This window comes from Arachis stenosperma, chromosome 6, assembly GCF_014773155.1.
Source record: "Arachis stenosperma cultivar V10309 chromosome 6, arast.V10309.gnm1.PFL2, whole genome shotgun sequence".
Classification (NCBI taxonomy): Eukaryota; Viridiplantae; Streptophyta; class Magnoliopsida; order Fabales; family Fabaceae; genus Arachis; species Arachis stenosperma.
In genome coordinates, this window is record NC_080382.1 from 37203375 (window position 1) to 37221832 (window position 18458).

The 18458-nt window shown below is 37.2% G+C and overlaps 1 protein-coding gene across 1 annotated transcript in view; it reads left to right on the forward strand.

Moving 5' to 3' along the window:
• Positions 1-3653: 3653 nt before the first annotated feature.
• The window catches only part of LOC130933962 (zinc finger BED domain-containing protein RICESLEEPER 2-like), a 94871-nt gene continuing 80066 nt past the window's right edge, over positions 3654-18458 (forward strand). Inside the window, exon 1 of the mRNA XM_057863553.1 lies at positions 3654-3856. Coding sequence (XP_057719536.1) covers positions 3654-3856 — 203 coding nt within the window. The remainder of the gene's footprint in view (positions 3857-18458) is intronic.

Consider the following 18458-nt stretch of genomic DNA (forward strand, 5'->3'; position numbering starts at 1 on the left):
TGAGATTCTATTGCACCAATTATGTCCCTGAGATTGGAAAAATTACACCATATTAGTCCCTGACTCATTTTCTATTAATGACGCATTGATGTGGCTTAATTAATTGTAGATGTGATTACGTATTTGTATAAATTTGAAGGTACTATACTTGTTATTTGTTATTTTAGATGTGTATTACGTGCATTTATGACTTGACATTAAATATCTAATTTGTTTTTGTATCTTCCAATGGTTTTGATGGTCTTTTATTCAGTTACTCAAGTGTAAAATACCAGGGAAAAGTGATGCCACTAAATGAATTGATTTCTGCAACAACATAATGATATTCTTGCTCTTTTTTGTTGAAATGAAATGTTGAATAATACTGTTTTGCATAATGAGATTCTTGCTCTATTTATATTGATTTACTATTGTTTTCAGGGGACTCTTATGCGACTTTTAGTGTTGCCTGGGTTTTCTATTATCATACTTGTGTTGAGAGTTTGTTGGATTTCTTTTCAGAATTTTTGCTGATTATTAGTTATTTGGTGTGCAAAACATGTGATTTAGATTGTGTAAACAGATAATTTTGGATGTGTAATCTTATGAATTTGGATTTGTAATATTATCATAGGTATATGAATTTTGGATGTGTTGATGAAATAATTAGCATCGATTATTATCATTCGGGATGTGTTTATTTTCAAACATAATTAAAGATGTTGATCATGATATTTCTTAACATACTAGAATAAAATAAGAAAAAATACAAAATAGATAATCACATAAACAATGGGCCAAAGAATAATACTAATAATAATAAATTATTAATTTAAAGTTGTGAATTTATTGTGAGAAATCGAACACCTTTGACTTAAACTGAATTGAAGGTCACTCTTCAATTAAATTAAAGCAGGTCCTGTACGAGGGAGAGACAGGAGACACAAAACGTGATAGCATAAACAAAGAATAATACTCATAATAGAAAAAATATTAATTTAAAGTAGCAAGTTTATTGAAGAAAATGGAACACCTTTGAATTGAAATGAACTACCTTAAATTGAAATGAAGGAGGAGCGGTCTTGTATGAGAGAATGAGATAGAAGAAAACTGTGTTACAGAGAGAGAAGGAACGTAAAAGAAGGAAACAATAATTAACTATGAAGTGGGTAAGAAGTTAGAGAAATTTTAGTTTTAAAAATTTAAATTAATCTTAATTACCAATGTGTATCTAAAAAATAGGAATATGTTTTAATTAAAAAATAATTAAATAATATTAAAGCTGACCAAAGGCTGAAAGTGCAACTAGGCATCCTTTAAAAATTTTTCATTATTCAGCCTTTTATTACAATAATTTAAAAGAAAAAAGTTAAACAAACGGATATAAAAATTATGAATAGATTTAGTATTTTTTTAAAATTAAATACAAATCCAAATACAAACTAAATAAAACTGAAATTTAAAATTTAAATATTAAAATTTCTGTTTTAAATTTAATATTTTTAATTATTCATATATTACATTTTAAATAAACATCCAAAAATTAAATTAATTAAAATTCAAAATTACAAATTTAAAATTCTAAAATAAATCTTAAACCATCTAATTATTAACTAATACCATACAAAACCCTGAAGGAAGCAGAGCAGTCACATTCACCGCACATCAAAATCCCAGAGGCGCACGCCGTTCGCAGGTTCATCATTCTCCACCATCATTCATCCGTCCTCAGCACTCATCCTCGACGCTGCCTTCCTCCTCCTCGGTGCTCATCCTCGACGCCGCCTTCTTCTTCCTCGGTGCTCATCTTCATTGTCGCCTTCCTCCTTGATAAACCATTATTTTATGATTCATATTGTGTTTAATTGAGTGGTTTTTATCAAGTTTTTACCCACTTATTTATATGATTAGCATGTATTTACAATTCCTTCCCATATTGTTCTATGATTGAAAACTTGCTTCCTAAAGATCTTTTAATTGTATATTTTTATTCTCCTTTATACATTCGATGCCGTGATGTATGTGTTAAGTGTTTCATGCTTCATAGGGCAGGAATGGCTTAGAGAATGGAGAGAAAGCTTGCAAAAAGGGAAGGAGCACAAGAAATAAAGGAGACAACCAGCGAACAGCGACGCGCACGCATGGCTGACGCGTGCTACGATTTGGACAAAATCACAACGACGCGTACGCATGCTGGACGCATACGCGTGGATTGGAGTTCGCGCAAATAATGCGAGCGCGTGCCTGACGTGCACGCGTGGAGAGAAAAATCGCTGAATGACGCGTACGTGTGACCGACGCGTATGCGTGACATATGCGATCTGCAGAAATTACAAAATACGCTGAAGACGATTTTGGGCCGTGTTTTGACCCAGATCTCGGCCCATAAACACAGATTAAAGTCAGGGAACATGCAGAGACTCAGGATATCAGACCATACAACATACATTCATACATAGTTTTAAGATTTAGATGTAGTTTTTAGAGAGAGATATTCTCTCCTCTCTCTTAGGATTAGAATTTATCTTAGGAATTAGGATTAAGATTTATGATTTCTATTATGTTCAAACAACTTCTCTTCATCACAAGTTCGACGTTCCTTTTATTTTCCCAATTTGACTTATAAACTTTTCCATGTTGGAATTGATTTTCTTATTTAATATAAATTTGAGGTATTTCAGACTTATGATTTTTATTTAGCTTTCTACATTCTTGGCTTTGATTGATTGAATGGTGACTCTTGAGTTGTCAAACTCATCATGATTGGTAATTGTTATCTTTGCTGATTGATTTAGATTCCTATAACTCTAGTCTTTCTTTAGGAGTTGACTAGGACTTTAGGTGTTAAATTGATTTGTCCACTTGACTTACCTTCATAATTAGAGGCTGACTGAGTGGGAGCAAAATATAATTCTCATCACCATTGATAAGGATAACTAGGATAGGACTTCCAGTTTTCATGCCTTGCCAAGAGTTTTATTAGTTATTGATTTATTAATTCCTGCAATCTATTTCTCTTGTTCAAACCTTTTCAAAACCCAAAAATACTGTTTTCCATAACCAATAATAAATCATACTTCCCTGCAATTTCTTGAGAAGACGACCCGAGGTTTGAATACTTCGGTTTATAAATTTTATTGGGTTTGTTACTTGCGACAACCAAAACGTTTATAAGAAAGGAATTCTTGTCGGTCTAGAAGCTATACTTAGAATGCAATTATATTTGTGAAAATTCTAGATCACGCGAGAGTTTCGTTCTTCAAAATGGCGCCGTTGCTTATGAACCCCCTCCTTAACATGACTTTAGACCACCATACTCACAAGCCCCTTTCTGCCATTAACCTCCATATGACCTTAACCCATATCCACCATACCAACCATCCTATGAACCGTATGAACCATATATAGAACCACCCAAATTCCACCCCAATTACTCCCAAAAACCACCACCTCAATATACACCATCTCTATATCCATCAATCCAAGAGCACTATGATCCTACTTATGATAGCCAAGTGCAATAAGAATCAAGGGACCTTCTCAAGGAAACAGTGGAAAAATTTCATGCAACCCTTCACCAACTGGATCAAGCGATAAATCAATTACCTTCCCGATGTTCGGACATTCAAGGAACCCCCATGGCTTCATGTGGAGAATCTACTGAAGAACGTGGCATGAAGGAGAAGTTAGAAACTCTGGTGGACAGTGGGCAGCACGATTTTGTATTGGAACAATTGGAAGAAGCTACGCCTGCCATTGAAGAGAACGAAGTGATTGAAGACTTAGGAGATGCAGAACCTCCATGGGAAACTCAAGTCATAGAACCTCCTTCTAAGACGTTTGCAATTGATGTTAAGGAGGGTGTACAACCTCCAAGGCATATCATGGTTGAAGACTTTAAAGGGGATGATCAAGCGATGGATTCAATCATTGATAAATTCTTATCTACATTTGAATCCTCTTCCAGTGGACTTGATATGGAGTTTAAAGAAGAAGAAGCAGAACCTCCCATGCCCTTGGTAATCAATGAAGAAGAGATTAAATTAGAAGAAAGCTACCAAGAAGAGGTTGATAGTGAAGAAGCTTGCATAAAGATGGAAAGTGTCAAGAAAGCACTCATGGGAGTAAAGCCTGCAATTACCTTGCCAACGTTGTTGGAGACCCCTCCCCCTAAGTTGCCATCATCCTTCACAATATTCAAGTGGGTAAAATTCATATCCCTTAGCTTTCTAATTCCACTTTAATATGGGCTACTGGAGACAGATGGTCAACTTAGAGCCCTTTGTGGCATTAAGCGTAAGAGGGAGATGGTCAGTGGTAGAAGTTGTCAAGCAAGGTTCAACATGGTTGTGTGCTCAAAGTTTAAATGCAAGGGTTGGTGTAAAGCTCAACTGAATGGGTCCAGGAAGTTGTTTGGCCTCTTTAGTGAGAATTCAGATTGCTTGCTGCCCGGATAGAATCATAATGATCAACAAGAAGACGGCTGCAAAAGTAAGGTTTGGGACCCCAGAGTTCATTCCAACAATCAACACTGGTGGGGCCTTGTCACTTGCTTTAACTTGCTTGAAGGCTTTCTGCGCCTAGTTTGGGATCCCGGAGGCTACTAGAGTTCCAAGCATTGGTGGAGATTCCTGGATGAATACAAGCACAAACCACCATAACAGGGAACTCACCAAATGTCCAACTTAAGGACTCTAATTAAATGTGCTAGGTGGGAGACAACCCACCATGGTATGATCATTCCATTTACAATTTTATTTAGTTTTGTTTGTCTTTGAGTTTTATTTTATTTCATTGAACCTGGAATTATTCATAACATCTACATCGGCATCTGCATACTGCATTTTGCATTTTGTATAATAAAAAATAAAAAATAAATAAAATAAAATAAAATAAAATAAAATAAAATAAAAAAGGGGGTGAACGACACGCCAACGTCTACGATGCGCATGCGCCGTTTGTGTAGCAAAACTGAACAGATAGTTGCACGAGAGACGCGCGGGAGTGGTGTGTGGCGCACAAGCCACACCACGCGTACGCGTGCCACATGCGCACGCGCCCCCTGCAAAAAGTTCAACCCACGCGTAAGCGTTACCGACGCGTCCGCGTGGGTGTGTAAATCGGCGTTATTGGGATTTCGCACAGAAAGTTGTGCGGGAGTGCGGATGGCCTCATGCGTTTTGCACGATCCCTAATCACGCGTGCGCGTGATGGATGCTCTCGCGTCCCTCCCCTATATGCTCACCCACGCATCCGCGTGTGTGACGCGTTCGCGCCGTTCGCGCCGTTAGCGCCCTGCGCCTTGCACGCAGCGCGCCGCCTAATCAGTTTTCTTTTCTTCCCTTTTCAAATCCTGTTTCTTTCTTCTATTCCTCCATCTTCTCTTCTTCATTCTTCTTCTACATTTTGCACTTTTCTCCCCTCCCTTCTCATCCCTATTCTCTTTCACTCTCCTCTACTTAATTTATTTGCATACTTTCATTCATCTTTTAATTACTGCATTTCATTATTTTTTCTTAAATTTTCTTTTAAGTATAATTATTTAGGGTTTCTTCTTCTTTTCTCTTCATGTATTTTTATGTTAGTGTTGGAACTTTATTTAGGTCTTCCACTATTTCTTGTAGATTATTATGGAGTTGTTTGACAATTCATATTAATTGTTTTCAGAATGCTTGCATGTTCCACTTTCATTCTCCCCCTATCATATTAAACATTCATACTAAGTGTTTGTGAAAAAGCTCGTATGGCATTGTGCATTCTTCATTATTCTATCCTTTTGCTCTAATGCCTGTTTTTTCACAAAATCCTTTCCACATTTTATTCATTAATTATAATTGTCAATACAAACGTGATTGTCAGTTTGCTACAAGTAATAATACATTTTTAATTTTTGATGCTTGATCTATGCTATTGGTGCACAAAATTGTGATCATCAATGGCGCCATCAACATGGTACGCTCATTGCAATCTCAACTCTTTATCACAACTTCGCACAACTAACCAGCAAGTGCACTAGGTCGTCCAAGTAATAAACCTTACGCGAGTAAGGGTCGATCCCACGGAGATTGTTGGTATGAAGCAAGCTATGGTCACCTTGTAAATCTCAGTCAGGCAGATTCAAATGGTTATGGATGATATATGAATAATGCATAGAATAAAGATAGAGATACTTATGTATTTCATTGGTGAGAATTTCAGATAAGCGTATGGAGATGCTTTGTCCCTTCCGTCTCTTTGCTTTCCTACTGTCTTCATCCAATCCTTCTTACTCCTTTCCATGACAAGCTGTATGTTGGGCATCACTGTTGTCAGTGGCTACAATCCCGTCCTCTCAGTAAAAATGTTCAACGCACCCTGTCACGGCATGGCTAATCATCTGTCGGTTCTCAATCAGGTTGGAGTAGAATCCATTGATTCTTTTGCGTCTGTCACTAACGCCCAGCCTTCAGGAGTTTGAAGCTCGTCACAGTCATTCAATCATCGAATCCTACTCAGAATACCACAGACAAGGTTTAGACCTTCCGGATTCTCTTGAATGCCGCCATCAATTCTAGCTTATACCACGAAGATTCCGATTAAGGAATCCAAGAGATAAACATTCAAGCCTTGTTTGCTTGTAGAACGGGAGTGGTTGTCAGGCACGCGTTCATAAGTGAGAATGATGATGAGCGTCACATAATCATCACATTCATCAAGTTCTTGAGTGCGAATGAATATCTTGGAATAAGAACAAGCTGAATTGAATAGAAGAACAATAGTAATTGCATTAATACTCGAGGTACAACAGAGCTCCACACCTTAATCTATGGTGTGTAGAAACTCCACCGTTGAAAATACATAAGAATAAGGTCTAGGCATGGCCGAATGGCCAGCCTCCCAATATGTGATCAAAAGATTCAAAGATCTAAAGATGATCTAAGATCCAAAGATGAAAATACAAAAGCAAAAGGTCCTATATGTAGAGAACTAGTAGCCTAGGGTTTACAGAAATGAGTAAATGACATAAAAATCCACTTCCGGGCCCACTTGGTGTGTGCTTGGGCTGAGCATTGAAGCATTTTCGTGTAGAGACTTCTCTTGGAGTTAAACGCCAGCTTTTGTGCCAGTTTGGGCGTTTAACTCCCATTCTTGTGCCAGTTCCGGCGTTTAATGCCGGGCAGTTTTGAGCTGCTTTGGAACCCGATTTGGGCTATCAAATCTCGGGCAAAGTATGTACTATTATACATTGCTGGAAAGCCCAGGATGTCTACTTTCCAACACCGTTGAGAGCGCGCCAATTGGGCTTCTGTAGCTCCAGAAAATCCACTTCGAGTGCAGGGAGGTCAGAATCCAACAGCATCTGCAGTCCTTTTCAGTCTCTGAATCAGATTTTTGCTCAAGTCCCTCAATTTCAGCCAGAAAATACCTGAAATCACAGAAAAACACACAAACTCATAGTAAAGTCCAGAAAAGTGAATTTTAACTAAAAACTAATAAAAATATAATAAAAACTAACTAAAACATACTAAAAACATACTAAAAACAATGCCAAAAAGCGTATAAATTATCCGCTCATCAGCTACTCATGCCTTTGCCTGTATGCTAATAAACATCTTGCATTCAATACTTACCATGCTTTGCTATATTTCCATTGATGAACTGATCACATGGGCATCGATTATTACTTACACTGTCCTCTTCCTTGAACTTACATGCTACTACTCTTTTCCCTTTTAGGATGCCCACCAAACAGGATAAAGAGAAAGCCTCTAACAAGCCACTGGCGAAGAATGGAATGAAGGGAGCACCGGATGAGGAACCACAACCCCTGCCCACCTGCACATCTTTGCATGCACCGAGGATGGTGTAATCTCTAAGTGTGGGGAGGTCGATACCGATCTCCGTGGGTTAGTACCTTCCTGTCTCAACACCAATGTTTAAATTAGTTGTTGAATTTGCATGTTTGTTTGATTTTGTGCATATCTTACCACTTGGTTGAAGTAATATTTTCTTTTTCAAGAAAACTTTCTATAGTATTTCACTAATTTGAATTAAACTTTTTGAAAAACTTGTTTGAAGAAATTTTATTTTGGAACATGGTTTAGAGCTCGAATACACAAAACCAGTGAGATTTTGAGCCTATTTGAATTGATTGCATTTTATCAACCAATATTTTATTTTTGGTGTGTGTTTTTCTCTCTAAAATTGTGATCTTTGTCTTGCTTGATTCTATATTTCCATTGTTTAATGTAGGCATACACTTATATGATTGAGGCATTGTTTCATTGAACTTACATACCCATATGGCCTTAACCCTTCATTACCCCTTGCAAACCAATTTGAGCCTATTTTACCCCTTTTATTCTTTATTTTAGCACATTATTAATTTTAAGCGGGAAAAAATAATATCCTTAATCTGAATCCTTGGTTAGCTTAGACTAAGTGAGAGTGCTTACGATTTAAGTGTGGGGAAAGTGGGTTTGGAAACGTTTGGTTTGAGAATTAAGTATGTTAGACTTTTTGTAAAAAAGTGAAAAATGTCGAGAACATGTTTATGCATTCAATACCTTAATCGTATGCATTGAGAAAAACAAAAGAAAAGAAAAAGAAAAAGAAAAATAAAAATAAAAAAAGGGAGAGAAAAAGAAAAGAAAAAAAGAGCAAATAATAAAAGGGGACAAAATGTCCCAAAGCAAATGGTGAAAGCAATGCATATGAGTTGTACTTAAATTTGGGATGCATGAATATGTGGTAAACATAGTTAATGGGCAGTTAGATCTTATATTGTGATCATATGGATTGTCGAAAGTTAGGTGGAAAGTTTATGTTAATTAAGGATTCAGATTTTAGTCCACTTGGCCAAATACAATCCTACCTTGACCCTAACCCCATTACAACCCTTAAAAGACCTCTTGATATGTGTATATGTGCATTACTTCTTTGTTGATTGGTAGCAGAAAAGCAAGCCTTAGAAAGCAAGGTTAGTAGAGAATTGAGAGATCGAACCTTAAACACCTGAGCGATTAGAGTACATAGACTTCTAGTGAGGGTTCGATGCTCGATTCCTTGTTCCCTGCCTTCATGAGCTATTTTCTTCTTGCAAGTTATTTGTACTTTATTTTGTGATTTGAATTAGTGAAATCCAGTTCATATTTGTTCTTGAAAGATTTATTTACTTTTTCACCAAGTAGGTAGAATCATTTTAGCATGTAGTTGCATTCACATTCATAGGTTGCATTGCATGAGTTTTGCTTTTCCCTACTCATTTATTTTATCTCCTTAAGCTAAGCATGAGGACATGATAATGTTTAAGTGTGGGGAGGTTGATAAACCATTATTTTATGATTCATATTGTGTTTAATTGAGTGGTTTTTATCAAGTCTTTACCCACTTATTCATATGATTAGCATGTATTTACAATTCCTTCCCATATTATTCTATGATTGAAAAATTGCTTCCTAAAGATATTTTAATTGTATATTTTTATTCTCCTTTATACCATTCGATGCCATGATCTGTGTGTTAAGTGTTTCAGCCTTCATAGGGCAGGAATGGCTTAGAGAATGGAGAGGAAGCTTGCAAAAAGGGAAGGAGCACAAGAAATAAAGGAGACAACCAGCGAACAGCGACGCGCACGCATGGCTGACGCGTGCGCGTGATTTGGACAAAGTCACAGCGACGTGTACGCGTGCTGGACGCGTATGCGTGGATTGGAGTTCGCGCAAACGACGCGAGCGCGTGGCTGACGCGCACGCATGGAGAGGAAAATCACTGAATGACGCGTACGCGTGACCGACGCGTATGCGTGACATGTGTGATCTGTAGAAATTACAGAATACGCTAAAGACAATTTTGGGCTGCATTTTGACCGAGATCTCGGCCCAGAAACACAGATTAAAGTCAGGGAACATGCAGAGACTCAGGATATCAGACCAGACAACATGCATTCATACATAGTTTTAGGATTTAGATGTAGTTTTTAGAGAGAGAGGTTCTCTCCTCTCTCTTAAGATTAGGATTTATCTTAGGAATTAGGATTAGGATTTAGGATATTTATTATGTTTAGAGTACTTTTCTTCATCACAGGTTCGATGTTCCTTTTATTTTCCCAATTTGACTTATAAACTTTTCGATGTTGGATTTGATTTTCTTATTTAATATAAATTTGAGGTATTTCAGACTTATGATTTTTATTTAGCTTTCTACATTCTTAGCTTTGATTGATTGATTGGTGACTCTTGAGTTGTCAAACTCATCGTGATTGATAATTGTTATCTTTGCTGATTGATTTAGATTTCTATAACTCTAGTCTTTCCTTAGGAGTTGACTAGGACTTTAGGTGTTAAATTAATTTGTCCACTTGACTTACCTTCATAGTTAGAGGCTGACTGAGTGGGAGCAAAATATAATTCTCATCACCATTGATAAGGATAACTAGGATAGGACTTCCAGTTTTCATACCTTGCCAACAATTTTATTAGTTATTGATTTATTAATTCCTGCAATCTATTTCTCTTGTTCAAACCTTTTCAAAACCCAAAAATACTATTTTCCATAACCAATAATAAATCATACTTCCCTGCAATTCCTTGAGAAGACGACCCGAGGTTTGAATACTTCGGTTTATAAATTTTATTGGGTTTGTTACTTGCGAACACCAAAACGGTTGTAAGAAAGGAATTCTTGTCGGTCTAGAAGCTATACTTACAACGCGATTTTATTTGTGAAAATTCTAGATCGCGCGAGAGTTTCGTTCTTCACTCCTCCTCGTCGTCATTCATCTGTATTAGTGTCACTGTTCGTCCGCATTGAAAACATACCTAAGGTTTGGATGTGTCTCTGCTCATAGAGTTTTTCTTTGCGCATTCTCTGACAACGTTGTTTTTCTTATTATTCTGTATAATATTCTTTTTTTAATTAAAAATCGAATAAAATTGCCTGAAGAGATTCTCATATATATTGCAATGTTCAATTATCTTTTCATGTGAAATTTCTATATTTTGGAAGTGTTTACGCTCTTCACTGAGTTTTGGATGTGTTTACCTGAGTTTTAGTTGTCTGTAGGGGAATATTATGTGAATTTCACTACTTCCTATTTGTTCTATTCTCATACTTGTGTTGAAGATTTATTTGTTTTTATTGGTGATTTTTGTTGACTATCAATAATTTGGTGTGCAAGCTTGTGATTTGGATTGCGTAAACGTATAATTTTGGATGTGTAATATTATAAATTTTTGACGTGTAATAGGTATAAATTTGAAGCATCGTCTTTAAGTTGTTAAGGTGGAGTTATTACTACGACTACTACTTAGAGAGGTAATTTATACAATGAAATTGGTTATTCTGTATACAATATTTTTTCTTGTTTGTAAAATGTGTCCAACATAGTTTGAATGATGTTTATTGAATTTAGAAGTAGCTTAGTGAGTTATAATAGACTGCTACCTGATGGTGTTTTTATGGAAAAATGAATTTCCAACACACAAATCCAACCGGCAAGTGTACCGGGTCGCATCAAGTAATAATAACTCACTTAGAGTGAGGTCGATCCCACAGGGATTGATGGATCAAGCAATTTTAGTGGGTGATTAGTTTAGTCAAGCTAACATTGAAGTGAATTTGGATGAAGTGTAACCAACAGAAAGTAAATAGCAAGGAAAATTAAAGTGCAGAAAGTAAAATTGCAAGTAACTTAAAGAACAAGAAAGTAAAATTGCAAGAATCTTAAATGACAAGAATTATAAATTGCATGAAAAGTAAAGGGGGGTTGGGTGCTGGAAATTAAATGAAAGCAATAGATTAAGCAATTGGAAATTTAAATTGCAGAAAATGTAAATGTGCAGGAAATTTAAAGAGAGCAGTAAAGCAAAGCGTAGAACAATTGCCTAGAGATTAACTTGCACGAAAGTAATTTGGGATCATGAACAGAAATGTAAAATGAAGAATAAGTGCAGAAGAGTTAAATTGCTTGAAAGTTACTTGAAAGCCAATGGAACAGTGAAAATAGAAGAGCAGCCAAGAATTCAACTCAATTTCAAAATAAAATTGAGGATATCAAGGAATCAAAGAGACTAGAAAACAAGTCTAGATCTCACTCCCTTCCTTGATCCAACAGCAACAATTGCAAAAGAAATAAAGGAGAGCAAGTTGCAGAAATTGTAGAAGAAGAAGAAATGAACAGAAAGTAGAATTCAATTATGCAGAAGAACAAAGCATGGATTTCAGATCAAAGATTGGAACAGAATTCCTCCAACCTCAATCCAAAATTTCAAAACAAGAGAAAGACTAAAGAGAGAGCTCTCTAATGGGGCAAGCCTTTTTTTTTTCAGTCGAGCTCCCCTAGTGAGATGGAATTGATGCCTTTATATAGGCTTTACAAAGTGAAAATTAAAACAAATTACAATTAAAATGAAAATCCTAATCTAATTGATCCATGTGCCTTTGAGTGATGATGTGGGCTTTTTCTTGCTTTGGATTTGAGGAGAAATGGGTTTGGTTGGCCTTGATTCAATTTGGAGAGGAATTGAATTAAAATGGAATTTTAGTTGATTTTGGCCCATGAAGGAAAATTGCTTCCAGGAGGCTGCCCTGCCCTTGTGGAGGGCAGGGCAGAAAATTGATGCTTAGTGCTAGCAATTGGTGCATGTTGGTGCAGCCTTGTTCGAGCCTAGTGCGGCCATGGTGCATGAAATGCTGCCCTGCCCGCGCCAAGGGCAGGGCAGGAAAAGTTGGTGCTGCCAGAACGTGCCATGGTGCTGCCAGAATCCAGAATTGGTGCGCCAGATTTAGAAATTGGTGCGCCAGAAATTTTCCTTGGTGCATGGGATGCTGCCCTGCCCTTGTGGAGGGCAGGGCAATGTTGCCTTGGTGTGTCTTGTGCGCGCACCACTTCCTTGACCGTGCGTCTCCCTCTTCGAACCTTGATGGAAGCATTTTTGTTTATTTTCGCTTGTTTTTGGCCCTTAAAGATGCCTCTCGTTCCTGCCTCAATTGTGCGCCAAATATGGATTGCTATATATCGTTGGAAAGCTCTGAATGTCAGCTTTCCAACGCAACTGGAAGCACATCAATTGGACGTCTGTAGCTCAAGTTATAGCCCTTTGAAGTAGGCATGGTCATGCTGTGTGCGGCCAGATTTTAACTTAGCGAAAATTCTTGCTTCCAACCATACTTTGCATCACAATTCTGCCCTGCCCTTGGCAAGGGCAGGATCGTGTGCGTGCTGGCTGCTTCCTCTCTTGATTTGGTCATGGGCCACGCTTTTAAAAGCGTGGCCTAAGGCTCCAAAGTGTACCCCAACTTCAAAGTGTACCCCAAAGCTCTTTTTTTCTCCTTTTTTGTGCTTCTTTGCTTCTTTTCTTCTTATTTCCTACAAGATTTATAAAATTAAAATATCAAGAAAATATATCATTTAAGTACAAAAAGCATTCAATATTTAAGCACAAATCATCAATTTCTTGTATGAAAAAGCATAGAAAAAGGGTATATGATGACTTGTCATCACAACACCAAACTTAAACCTTGCTTGTCCCCAAGCAAGAAAAGAATCATGCAATAAAGATTGACAATCCAAGGTAAGAAGAATAGCAACTCAATGTTCATGGTAAGCTAGTTTTCTATGCATGCTACAATTACAAAAGAGATGTAAATGATTGATGCTTCTATCTAGCTTATTTTATGAAATCATTTTCTTATAATTCTTCCTTGAAACAAGCTTTTGATTTTTTTTTTTTTTTTTAGCTTCTCCTTTTGGGTGCTTTGCCCCATGAGTTAATAACAAAGCTACGACATCTAAATGCTTTGTTTTCAAGTATTACCACTTGATACATAAGCACCACAAGCATTTAATTAGAGGACTTCATTAAGCTCATTTTTCTTTTCTTTTCTTGACTCTCTAATCATTGATGCTCAGAGCCTTGAGCTTTGAGGGAGTGCTTTTGCACTTGAGCCTAGCCTTAACTTCTAAGTGTTTTGTTTTCAAGCATTTGGCTTGATACATAAACACCACAAGCACTTAGCAAATAAATTGCCATTGGTACTCAGAGCCTTCAGCTTTCTCATTCTTTCCCTTTTTCTTTTTTTGCTTTAATTGTATTTGCTTCCTTCAAGGTTTTCATGATTTCAAAAGATTTCACAAAATGTTCTAGATGAAAAACTTCAATTAAATAAAATCCAATGCAATTGAGCAACAATTAATCATACTAGCTTTCCAATACTTGTATGCACATGCTAAAATCTTCTTTAATGCCTTGTTTGTTTATGATCATGATACTTTATTGCTTTTGAACTTACAAAACTCAAGTTGGTAGTCATAATGGCATGGCAACATGTTACAAATCAACATTCAAGCTATGCTTATTCATACCACACATGCTTACAGAGAATATAAAGACAATCATGCAAAATAAAGTGCTAGAAACAAATGAGAGGAAAAGGAACTTTACAACCTTGTAATCCATCTTCTCTATTGTTGTCATCTTCCTCCCATTCTTCTCCTTCCCATACCAAATTAGAATGCTTGCTCTTCCTCAAGCAACAATTAGAACAATGGTGGTGGGGTCTAAGATGGATCATGAATGTCTTACACAATGATATGTTAGTAGCATATGTGTTTTAAGCAAGCAAAGTTAAAGATAACAATCAAGGCACAAGAGACAAAGACATTTTGATTGCAAACATAAGAGGGTGTGCATGATACATTGCAAAAAAAATAAGTGGCACACCAAACTTAGTGTGACACTTTCACTTGGAATTGATGCAAGTATCTTGTAAGGATTGGAACCAAATTTTGTTGCATAGCAACACCAAACTTAGAATGCAATCCTCTGTCCATTTTATTTGAAATAAGACTAAATGAAACCGTTGTATGTTAAATATAATCACCAAGCCAAGAATCTTGTCATGAATAAAGGTCTTTTGGTGATGTATTAACAAACACAGTTAACAAAAGAAAGCATTAAAAACAAGTAAATGAATAAAACAAAAGGAAACTGAAATGTTAAACCGAAAGAGAAAAATAAAATTGCAGAAGCATTATGATTATGCAAACAAGTAGTGTTGCTTGAATGAATTGCATAGAGAATTAAGTGGCACACCAAACTTAGAATCTTAGTGTGTCACTTTCATTTTTGATTTGATGCAATCATCCAAAAAGATTGAAAACAATTTGTTGCAAGGCAACACCAAACTTAGAATGTAACCATATGCCAATTTATTGAATTTAAACAAAGCATAGAAAAGAAATGTACCTACGGTTGGGTTACCTCCCAACAAGTGCTCTTTTAGTGTCATTAGCTTGACATGTTGCTCTTCACTTTCTTCCTCTTCTTCCAGTTTGTTAAGAGGAATGACTTCAAGGAAGGAGAAGTTTCAGCTATTATCCCCTGTCTTGGTCTCCTTTCAGCAAGCTTCCTTGTGAAATTGGCTTGATTAATCTTGCTTGCTGGATCAGGGGGAGAATTGTTTGCAGTTGACCTTCTCTTGAATGTTGTCCTTGGTATCTTGGTCACAATCCTCTTCTTGGTGCTTTTGTTAATTGCCTTCACTTCTTGGATGTCAAGACATGGTTGCTGTGTGATTATTGGAGTGATTTCTTCATTAAGAGCCTCTTCAATTGGTGGTTCCATGAATCCTTCTTCTATGCAACTCTCTGCTTCAATTGAGGGTGACTTCTCTTGAGTGTCTTCCTCACTTTTTTGATCCTCCACTTCTTCCCTTGTCACCTCAAGTGCAGTTTCATTTTCAACCACCTCATTCTTCATTGAAAGTTCACTTGATGCAGTGGCCTCCTTATCTTGCTCTTCCACTTTCTCCTTCACATCCATCAATTGGCCTTCATTTTCCTTGCTCAGTGGTTCTACGCTCCTCCTTGTTTGCTCTAAGGGGCCATTCATCTTCTTGAAGATGATTTCTTTCCAGGATTGGGGTTGTGTGTATCTTTCCACAAGTTTTTTATGTATTTCAATGGCTTGAAGGTAATCCTCATCAGGTGGTTCAAGAGATGAAGGTTGAGAGTAATAATAATCAAGTGATGAAGAACTTTCAAATGAGAAACTGGGATGTGAGGGTGTATGCTCTTTCATTCTGTGGCGACACCCCCATCTACCATTAGGATAATGATATGAATCATTTTGTGGTGGTGGTTGGTATCCCATATGATTCTCCTGCTCATCTTGTGTCTCTGAAGTAAATCTCCATGGATTGGAGTACTTATAATTTGTATTTTCTTGGTGATATTCCCAGCCACCATTAGAGATTGGTGATGGTGGGTAATATCCCATAAAATTTGTTTGATCATAAGATGAGTTGAACTCCATTTAAATTTTGGAAAACACAACACCAAGAAAAATTGAAATTACTCATATCAGAGATGAGAATTTCTTAGTGAGGCAAAAACTCAAACACCTTGGTTTCACTTTAAAACAGAGAACAAAAACAAAAAAAATGCTTGATCTAGACTTCTCACCCACTTAATCATTGTTGATCTAATCAATCCCCGGCAACGGCGCCAAAAACTTGATGGTGTTTTTGTGGAAAAATGAATTTCCAACACACAAATCCAACCGGCAAGTGTACCGGGTCGCATCAAGTAATAATAACTCACTTAGAGTGAGGTCGATCCCACAGGGATTGATGGATCAAGCAATTTTAGTGGGTGATTAGTTTAGTCAAGCTAACATTGAAGTGAATTTGGATGAAGTGTAACCAACAGAAAGTAAATAGCAAGGAAAATTAAAGTGCAGAAAGTAAAATTGCAAGTAACTTAAAGAACAAGAAAGTAAAATTGCAAGAATCTTAAATGACAAGAATTATAAATTGCATGAAAAGTAAAGGGGGGTTGGGTGCTGGAAATTAAATGAAAGCAATAGATTAAGCAATTGGAAATTTAAATTGCAGAAAATGTAAATGTGCAGGAAATTTAAAGAGAGCAGTAAAGCAAAGCGTAGAACAATTGCCTAGAGATTAACTTGCAGGAAAGTAATTTGGGATCATGAACAGAAATGTAAAATGAAGAATAAGTGCAGAAGAGTTAAATTGCTTGAAAGTTACTTGAAAGCCAATAGAACAGTGAAAATAGAAGAGCAGCCAAGAATTCAACTCAATTTCAAAATAAAATTGAGGATTTCAAGGAATCAAAGAGACTAGAAAACAAGTCTAGATCTCACTCCCTTCCTTGATCCAACAGCAACAATTTCAAAAGAAATAAAGGAGAGCAAGTTGCAGAAATTGTAGAAGAAGAAGAAATGAACAGAAAGTAGAATTCAATTATGCAGAAGAACAAAGCATGGATTTCAGATCAAAGATTGGAACAGAATTCCTCCAACCTCAATCCAAAATTTCAAAACAAGAGAAAGACTAAAGAGAGAGCTCTCTAATGGGGCAAGCCTTTTTTTTTTCAGTCGAGCTCCCCTAGTGAGATGGAATTGATGCCTTTATATAGGCTTTACAAAGTGAAAATTAAAACAAATTACAATTAAAATGAAAATCCTAATCTAATTGATCCATGTGCCTTTGAGTGATGATGTGGGCTTTTTCTTGCTTTGGATTTGAGGAGAAATGGGTTTGGTTGGCCTTGATTCAATTTGGAGAGGAATTGAATTAAAATGGAATTTTAGTTGATTTTGGCCCATGAAGGAAAATTGCTTCCAGGAGGCTGCCCTGCCCTTGTGGAGGGCAGGGCAGAAAATTGATGCTTGGTGCTAGCAATTGGTGCATGTTGGTGCAGCCTTGTTCGAGCCTAGTGCGGCCATGGTGCATGAAATGCTGCCCTGCCCGCGCCAAGGGCAGGGCAGGAAAAGTTGGTGCTGCCAGAACGTGCCATGGTGCTGCCAGAATCCAGAATTGGTGCGCCAGATTTAGAAATTGGTGCGCCAGAAATTTTCCTTGGTGCATGGGATGCTGCCCTGCCCTTGTGGAGGGCAGGGCAATGTTGCCTTGGTGTGTCTTGTGCGCGCACCACTTCCTTGACCGTGCGTCTCCCTCTTCGAACCTTGATGGAAGCATTTTTGTTTATTTTCGCTTGTTTTGGCCCTTAAAGATGCCTCTCGTTCCTGCCTCAATTGTGCGCCAAATATGGATTGCTATATATCGTTGGAAAGCTCTGAATGTCAGCTTTCCAACGCAACTGGAAGCACATCAATTGGACGTCTGTAGCTCAAGTTATAGCCCTTTGAAGTAGGCATGGTCATGCTGTGTGCGGCCAGATTTTAACTTAGCGAAAATTCTTGCTTCCAACCATACTTTGCATCACAATTCTGCCCTGCCCTTGGCAAGGGCAGGATCGTGTGCGTGCTGGCTGCTTCCTCTCTTGATTTGGTCATGGGCCACGCTTTTAAAAGCGTGGCCTAAGGCTCCAAAGTGTACCCCAACTTCAAAGTGTACCCCAAAGCTCTTTTTTTCTCCTTTTTTGTGCTTCTTTCCTTCTTTTTCTTCTTATTTCCTACAAGATTTATAAAATTAAAATATCAAGAAAATATATCATTTAAGTACAAAAAGCATTC